The sequence below is a fragment of the Sinocyclocheilus grahami genome, unplaced genomic scaffold (genome assembly GCF_001515645.1).
Source record: "Sinocyclocheilus grahami isolate Dianchi unplaced genomic scaffold, SAMN03320097.WGS_v1.1 scaffold1720.1, whole genome shotgun sequence".
Taxonomy (NCBI): Eukaryota; Metazoa; Chordata; class Actinopteri; order Cypriniformes; family Cyprinidae; genus Sinocyclocheilus; species Sinocyclocheilus grahami.
This window is the reverse complement of record NW_015506899.1, coordinates 65,936-75,081: the sequence shown is the minus strand read 5'-3', so window position 1 is coordinate 75,081 and position 9,146 is coordinate 65,936. Positions and strand designations below refer to the sequence as shown.

Below are 9,146 nucleotides of genomic sequence, written 5' to 3'. Positions count from 1 at the left end.
GTATATATATTAGTAATATACTAATATTAGTATATATATATATATATTTTACCTCGTTATTGATGCTTTTCAACAAGAGACATAAAAAATAAAAAAATAAGAGGAAAAAATAAAATAAAATCAACGTCTGTTTCGATATGGTTCACCGAATCTAAAGAAACTTGTCATTTTTGGCCAAACTGTTCAGAAGTTATGAGCAAAAAAAGCAATTTTTCTTATCTTATGACCACTAGTTGGCGCCATGCTGAAATGGTGCAGGTAACCTCAGGTCATGGTTGTCATAACACACACCAAGTTTGGTTTGAATACACTAAAGCGTTGCAGAGATATAGCCTCACGTCCATTTTGGCATGCTCTTCGTCAAATTCGTTTGCGCATTATTCGAGATACTTTTAGTTTTTTTTGTCATGGTCTGAAGATGATCTGGTTCAATTTTAGCAAAAACCAGGCCAGTGGTCTAGGAGGAGTTTGAAAAACCGAAAAGTATGGAGGTTCAAAAGTTATTAGCATAAATGGGAGTGCAAATTTGAGCTGTTGGTGGCACTAGAGGGTTTGAGTTAGAGACTCCAAACTTGCGGTGATAGTAGTTGAGACTGTCCTCTACATGTGTACAAGCAGTTCTATAGGCTGCCATAGACTCAAGAGCAGAAAAACAACTACCTTCAGTGCTTGGCCCTTAATAATAATAATAAGAAGAAGAAGAAGAAGAAGAAGAAGAAGAAAACGAATGGATACAATTGGTGCATTCATACTTTCAGTGCCTGGTCCCTAAATATTACAGATTTTTTTTGTTAATTACAGCTTTAAATGGAATATATAAATGGAAGCGGATAACATCTTGGTTTATATTTTTAAAACTGTACAAAACCAACCGAACAGTATAACTCTATACAGGCAGCCATCATATTACTTATTGGCCATAATAAAGTAAAATACCTTTAATACTTAATATGATACTTAAATATTAGAACTGCCCCGTATGCGAGTTGGATATGTACCTGGTCTGTACGTGACGAGGCAGTGTCTGCTGTCCGGCTCCACCTGTATGTCTGTGCAGTTGCCGGACTCTAGAGGCAGGATGTGGGGCGTGTATGTGGTTCCCTCCACGTGCTCCCAGAAACATCCGCCCTCCAGCGAGCCAGCGATTAGACCACCACACGGGAACATGCTGGAGGCGGCGCGGGGGATGTAGGACAGAGACACCACTGGACAGCTACAATGAAGAAGCGGGACAATATTATCAACAAACCACAGTTTGTATGGGACACAGTCCAACAATATTTACAGCATGCTACAGTTTCACCAAAGACGATATAGTTGAAAGTGACCTGGAGCGCAGCGGCGCCAGCTCCTGAACGTAAGTGCTGGTGTCCCGTGTGTCATACACCAGCACAGAGCCGTTGGCGAGACCGGCGTAAATGTAGTTGTTATTGTCATGGCACCAGCAGCAGCTCCACACAGGTCTGCCCGTGTTGTAGGCCTGAACCACCGTGTTCGTCATCAGGCTGCGAAGAAAACATCCACATGAAGAAACTCAAAAGAGTCTCAAGATGGTATATTCAGAAGCTGATCGAAATTAGCATTGGTTTTTGATGCATAACAAATCATCTGGGATTTGTCTTCAAGCATTTTCCAATTAAAAACTGTCGGTAGATTTAAGAGACATCTGAATTTCTATTATAGTAAAATCTGAATCTTCCGTGCCACCCAAAAAAAAGAATAATCATATTCCACAGTCTGTTTTGAATGTAACCCAATAAAAAGGAGTATAGTACAAAATAATGGCAAGAAACCCGAGTTGTCCAGGCAGGCTGCATGCAAAAACAAACATATAGCATGAGCAATGTAGTCTGATTCACTAACAGATGATTCTTATGAACTGCTGCTTTTCAGTGAAAAACAAAACATTGACTAGTGTTGTCTGATTAAGTTTTTTAATAATTTGTTCAAAAAGACAAGTTACTGGTTTGAATCAGTTTGTCTTGTATAATTTACAGCATTAAAGAGAGAGCACAGACCTCAAAACTGATTCTTTTGATTATATATCACAATCAAAATTATGCAGAATCAAACAGAGCGTCTGAATCGGAATCAAAATCAGGAAATCAATTCTACAGGATGACGGATACTGTATTTTTGATAATCATTGAGATACTATTATAGTTTCTGTAAGTATTTTGAATTAGATTGTATTTGTATATTTTCTTTATACAATTCATTTTTAATGTGTTTAATATTATATTGTTTTATTCATTTTAATTTTAGCTTTAGTTATTTTGTAACACTTTACAATAAGGTTCCATTAGTTATTGTTAGTTAATGTATTAACTAACATGAACAATACATTTATTACAGTATTTATTCATCTTTGATAATGTTAATTATTGAAAATACAGTTGTTCACTGTTAGTTCGTGTTAATTCATAGTGCATTAACTAATGTTAACAAGCACAACTTTTGATTTTAATAATGCATTCGTAAATGAAGTTAAGATTAACTAAGATTAATAAATGCTGTAGAAGTATTGTTCATGCTTAGTGCATGTGAACTAAAGTAGTTAACTAATGAACCTTATTGTAAAGTGCCAAGGCTGATATATCGGCCGATATTTGGCATTTTTCAAATATCGGCATCGGCCGATAAGTTTTTCTGTTTGGCCAAGGCGGGACTTTTATTTTGATGGCGCTGAGAGCGGCAGCGCCTGAGCACACAGTGCTCACATTCTCCCTCTTGTTCGCTCGCTGTCGTCGTTAACAGTTCTGTCTAATACAGATAGAAGTCTGTCTAATAATCTGATACAACTGTTAAACAAAGGAATTAAAATGTATACAAAAAGTATAATAACGATTGCTTTTATATTAGTAATAGAAAGGCAAACATTATAATACTTTTTCGTTTGCCACCATTTAAACAAATCTTTGAATGGCTAATGAAAATTTAATTTAAAACCTTGCAAACTTAAGTCGAATCCAGTTGTGAGATCTTGTGAAGTGTGCATGTTAACTGCATGATTGCGTGTTCTCTGTGTGACTTTCGGTCCGTGCAAATTTAATGCTTTAAACATTAAATTCGTAATTTCAAATTATGCTGCGCTTTATGCATTTGCCCACTGTCATATTCATGTTATTTTCACTGTGTGCTGTATGTAAAATGAGTGTTACCTTGGTTTTATTTGAAAAAATATGATTCCCAATGCACACAAAATTCCCAGAACACCGAGTGCTTGGTTACAGTTTACTTCCTTTTTAATTATATTTTTATTAAATATTTATTTTGTGGAAAATACTTTGTCATCTAAAGTAGAAGTATGTTTATTTTACAAATTAATTTTTTTATCCATTTTCAAAGGAGTTCAAATTTCTTAAATATTGATTAAAATAAATTCAATTATATCGGCCACCCTGCTTTCCAAGATATCGGCATCAGCTGTAAAAAAAAAAAACAGTATCGGCCGACAACTAATCTGGCCAATAACTTTAAAACACTTTTTGAATAACTTTTCAAAAATTAAAAACAGCGATACGGAAAAAAAAAAACAATATTAGTGCTGAATTCATTTATTCTAAAATTTAACAATGACCTATCATGAGAATGTTTTTAAATTATTAAAATTAGTCAAAAAAAACATTAAAAAAAACAACAATATATCAATGAAAAATTTACTTTTTTTATTGACATGGAATATAAATATGTACAAGAAAAATGTATCGTCTTTTTTTTTTATGGCATGTACAGTATAATGTTCATGTGCCCTCAAATGAAGGTTATACTGTCCTCATTTTATTTTCAATACATCTATCTTACGGTCCTTTGAACACAACTACATGAAGTTTATTTTGTAAGAACAGAACCAAAAAAATATTTATGTATCTAACTATCAGTGCCGATTAATCGGCATAAATTATATATTTGTCAGTGTCAAATTGATTCCAGTCCTGCGCTTTATGTGTTGCTTTATTATTGCAAGTGTTACTTGGTGACCTTTGTTGACAAACTTTATAATAGAACATGTAAAGGAACACACAATTATTACACAGGAGGAAAACATTGGTCTCTCACCTGGTGAGTTTGATTGTGTTGTCGAGGGCCGCAGACAGCAGAAGACTGTCCTGGTGTCGGCTGAAGGCCAGACCTCGGATCTGTTTGGAGTGGATGGGAACATACTGACTAGGCTTGAGAGTCGCAGTGCTGATCTTCTTCACACCGAAGCCTGAGGGAGCGACAATCAATGGTTATATAAACAATGAGAGGAAAAAAATCAATGCGGAATAGCTCAAAGTCCTACCCGGTACCAAGGTCGCTTGTGGAGATGGCTGAGATGCCAGCAGGCAGCCGAGAGGCTCACAGTAGGACAAAACCCTACTGCCCCCTGTCTGAGACACCAGAACAGCCTTAGAGAAGACATAATGTCCCCCGCTGGACGAGTCCTGCCTCTGGGACGACGAGAGAGACGCTCCCTGAGAGGAGCCGAACGCCGCCTGAGCTTTCCACCTCCTCAACTCCTAAACACAATAAGCACAGAGATCAGGACTGAATACAGCAGCAATGATGCTTTACTTCCACTAGTCACATGATCATAAAGCTCTTAATATGTGCCTCTCATTTGTTGTCATTTAATTGAACAAAATTAAATCGGCCACCCCACTCTTTATAGAGAAGCATTTTCAAAATTGGGTTTTTGGACCCCATTGACTTTCACTGTATGGAAAGTTTTTTTATTTTAGTTTTTCTTCTCTCTCTCTCAACAGAAATATTTTCATTTGGGGGTGAACTCTCCCCTTTAAGGGAATTATTTAAATATGCTTACATATGTGATATAACCATTTTTTAATCTGCTTTCCAAAGACTGGTCAAAAACATTATTTCGTATTTAAACAATAATTATTCTACTGAAATCTTGCATTTTTAACAGTATGGAACCAAAACAAATCAGCATAAAATATCAATACTTTCTGTAAAAAATTGAACAATATTTTTGGGTAAAAAAAAAAATGCTATATTTCCTGGAATATACAGTAAGTCGAGTTTTTTTGAATATCTGAATCATGCTGACTTATAAATCAAAGTTACGTATGTAATGCAATTAATGTTAAGCACGGAAAACATGTGTAAAGTATATATATTTGGGTTTGTGCTGAAGAAAAGAGTTTTGTGATCCAAAGTTTATTTTTATAGTACATTTCCCATATACCCGAAGCATTAGTTTCACTTTAATAAGTTTGTTTAGGCTTGGTGTTTATAATAAATGTTGCTTATAGGTTTTTCACAATCATATTTTTTGACTTGAAAACATTTGAAAGCCCTGCTCCAGATAACTAGTACCAAGACACATGAGACAAAAGAAAGAAGAGCACAGAGTTTCTCCTGAAAAAGACACACACCTCGACCTCTTTGCGCAGTCGCACATTTTCATCAGTCATGAGCTGCATCTGCTGACGACACTGAGCGACTTCCAGCTGCTCCATTCTCCGTGAGCCCTGCTCCAGCTCTAAACGACTGCACACAGTCAAACCCATCAGCACAAGCACATTCTGCAAATGCATTCAAATAAAACTGCAGAAGCAATAATAAACTCTCAAATAAGCACCTCTTCAGTCGCACTTCCTCTGCGTTGTCCAGCGCTTTCAGTTTCCGTGCATAAAGAAATATGATATGACCGCGTTTGGCTGGTTTATTGCACTGAAGAGACACAAAATCTTTCTATTGACAGATTTCATCACAAATGTTCTCAAAGAACTTTAACAAACAGAAAAATGCATGTCATTAAGTATTTCTTATATTATAGTATGTTATATTATTTATATTTGCATATTTAACATTTTTATTAATATTATTAAAACAATATAGTAAAAAAAAAATAAAAAACAGTATTACAATAATTGAAAATAAAAAAGCGCATATGCATTTATACAGCCATTCATGGAACTACTTTTAAAACATTTCTTAAAATTAAAGTTTTCCTTATATATATATATATATATATAAATTTGTTGTTGTATTAAAACAGGATAATTTATCTGAATCTGTGAATTTTTACAGCCAGTCATGTAAATTATTTTAAAATGTCTTATAAATAATGTTTTGTTATATATATATATATATATATATATGATTGGATAATGTATCTGTGAATTTTTACAGTCAGACATATAAATACTTATAAAATATTTCTTAAAATTGTTTGGTTTTGCATACTTTTTTCTATTTTTGTTTTTTAATTAAAACAGGATAATATATTTACATTTATGAATTTTGATCTGATCATCACACCACTATATACTGAACTATTAAAAAAATAATAAAGTGTCATTTTAAATGAATCGGTGAAGATGAAAATCATGCCTTTGATTCTAGCACAATGTTCATTCACTGAAACGGTGAAACCCACCTGTGGACATTTACTTCCTCCACCCGTCAACCAGCGGGAGATACAGATGAAGCCGAAGAGGTGACCGCAGCGGAGAGCAGCCAAGCGGTGGTCACCTGCCATGGTCCAGGGCTCAAAGCAGATGGAGCAGGTCTCTCCCTCGCCCTCATCTGCTTCAGCCTCTCCAGCGGGACTCGCTGCAGCTGCCACAGGATCCTCCAACTCGGAGACAGGCTGGGAAGAGACAGATGACAATAAAGTCAATGAGAACTACCATTCACAATTCACTTTACTACAATGATTCTAACCGAAACGAGATATTCTGCCTCCTTCACAGCAAAACACAGAGTTCTGATGATTTCACATAATTTTTCACAACAGTTGAAGACAACCTAGCAATATAAAACCATCAGTCTCCTCAGACTCTTGTTCTGGCTCTTCTGGTTGAGCGGCTGCTATCAGCCGCAAGGCCTGCAGCTGCAAGCTGTGAAGGAGGTGGTGATGCTTGTGTGCTATGCTATGTGTGTGAGCAGGTTTGTGAATTTTTACAAATATAGTAAAATATGTTGAAACATGAATTTTTGAGAGGTTTTCACTATCTGAACACCTCGTAAATCATGTTTTGCTCCAAATATTATTTTTTCTATGAGGACATGGTTTAGAGCTAAGGCTAATTATATAATATATTATATTTAAAAATACAAAAGTATAAAATATTTATTTATATATATATATATATATATATATATAAATTTGTTGTTGTATTAAAACAGGATAATTTATCTGAATCTGTGAATTTTTACAGCCAGTCATGTAAATTATTTTAAAATGTCTTATAAATAATGTTTTGTTATATATATATATATATATATATATGATTGGATAATGTATCTGTGAATTTTTACAGTCAGACATATAAATACTTATAAAATATTTCTTAAAATTGTTTGGTTTTGCATACTTTTTTCTATTTTTGTTTTTTAATTAAAACAGGATAATATATTTACATTTATGAATTTTGATCTGATCATCACACCACTATATACTGAACTATTAAAAAAATAATAAAGTGTCATTTTAAATGAATCGGTGAAGATGAAAATCATGCCTTTGATTCTAGCACAATGTTCATTCACTGAAACGGTGAAACCCACCTGTGGACATTTACTTCCTCCACCCGTCAACCAGCGGGAGATACAGATGAAGCCGAAGAGGTGACCGCAGCGGAGAGCAGCCAAGCGGTGGTCACCTGCCATGGTCCAGGGCTCAAAGCAGATGGAGCAGGTCTCTCCCTCGCCCTCATCTGCTTCAGCCTCTCCAGCGGGACTCGCTGCAGCTGCCACAGGATCCTCCAACTCGGAGACAGGCTGGGAAGAGAAAATAAAGTCAATGAGAACTACCATTCACAATCCACTTTACTACAATGATTCTAACCGAAACGAGATATTCTGCCTCCTTCACAGCAAAACACAGAGTTCTGATGATTTCACATAATTTTTCACAACAGTTGAAGACAAATTAGCAATATAAAACCATCAGTCACCTCAGACTCTTGTTCTGGCTCTTCTGGTTGAGCGGCTGCTCTCGAGCCCTCGGCCTCGGTAGAAACACTGGACCCTGAGTTACACAAAAACATATGGCTTCATTTCATATGCGAGCAAGCCAACCATAAGAATAGGAATATAAATATATGAGTCTTACAAATACAATAGCAAAAAAAAGTGTTCAAGGATCAGAAAAGGAATAGAAAATATGGCAGAAAAAGAAATAAATCAATAAAAGTGACATTTCATTATAAATTAGTTGACTTTGATCTCCCATTTCATTATTCATTATAAAGTGGAGAGTTCCGGTCCTTCTGATGATTTCACATAATTTTTCACAACAGTTGAAGACAAATTAGCAATATAAAACCATCAGTCACCTCAGACTCTTGTTCTGGCTCTTCTGGTTGAGCGGCTGCTCTCGAGCCCTCGGCCTCGGTAGAAACACTGGACCCTGAGTTACACAAAAACATATGGCTTCATTTCATATGCGAGCAAGCCAACCATAAGAATAGGAATATAAATATATGAGTCTTACAAATACAATAGCAAAAAAAAAGTGTAGAAAAGGAATAGAAAATATGGCAGAAAAAGAAATAAATCAATAAAAGTGACATTTCATTATAAATTAGTTGACTTTGATCTCCCATTTCATTATTCATTATAAAGTGGAGAGTTCCGGTCCTCGATTCTGATCGGTTGAGCCGCGTTTCAAAGCTGTTGTAAATTACTCTACAAACATACACCTTTGTTTACTTTGTGTGTTGCTTGGCAACCACTTTGTTGCAACCACAACCGATTCTGAGGAACTACAGGTGCATCTCAATAAATTAGAATGTCGTGGAAAAGTTAATTTATTTCAGTAATTCAACTCAAATTGTGAAACTCGTGTATTAAATAAATTCTATGCACACAGACTGAAGTAGTTTAAGTCTTTGGTTCTTTTAATTGTGATGATTTTGGCTCACATTTAACAAAAACCCACCAATTCACTATCTCAACAAATTAGAATACTTCATAAGACCAATAAAAAAAACATTTTTAGTGAATTGTTGGCCTTCTGGAAAGTATGTTCATTTACTGTACATGTACTCAATACTTGGTAGGGGCTCCTTTTGCATGAATTACTGCATCAGTGCGGCGTGGCATGGAGACAATCAGCCTGTGGCACTGCTGAGGTGGTATGGAAGCCCAGGTTTCTTTGACAGTGGCCTTCAGCTCATCTGCATTTTTTG

General features: G+C 35.5%; 1 protein-coding gene across 1 annotated transcript in view; it reads right to left on the bottom strand.

Moving 5' to 3' along the window:
- Nucleotides 1-9,146, bottom strand: part of rfwd3 (ring finger and WD repeat domain 3) — a 15,639-nt gene that overhangs the window by 2,548 nt on the left and 3,945 nt on the right. Inside the window, exons 3-10 of the mRNA XM_016258664.1 lie at nt 8,292-8,365; nt 7,522-7,734; nt 5,588-5,679; nt 5,382-5,496; nt 4,286-4,502; nt 4,060-4,210; nt 1,329-1,505; nt 999-1,213 (exon numbers count right to left, since the gene is read on the bottom strand). Coding sequence (XP_016114150.1) covers nt 999-1,213; nt 1,329-1,505; nt 4,060-4,210; nt 4,286-4,502; nt 5,382-5,496; nt 5,588-5,679; nt 7,522-7,734; nt 8,292-8,365 — 1,254 coding nt within the window. The remainder of the gene's footprint in view (nt 1-998; nt 1,214-1,328; nt 1,506-4,059; nt 4,211-4,285; nt 4,503-5,381; nt 5,497-5,587; nt 5,680-7,521; nt 7,735-8,291; nt 8,366-9,146) is intronic.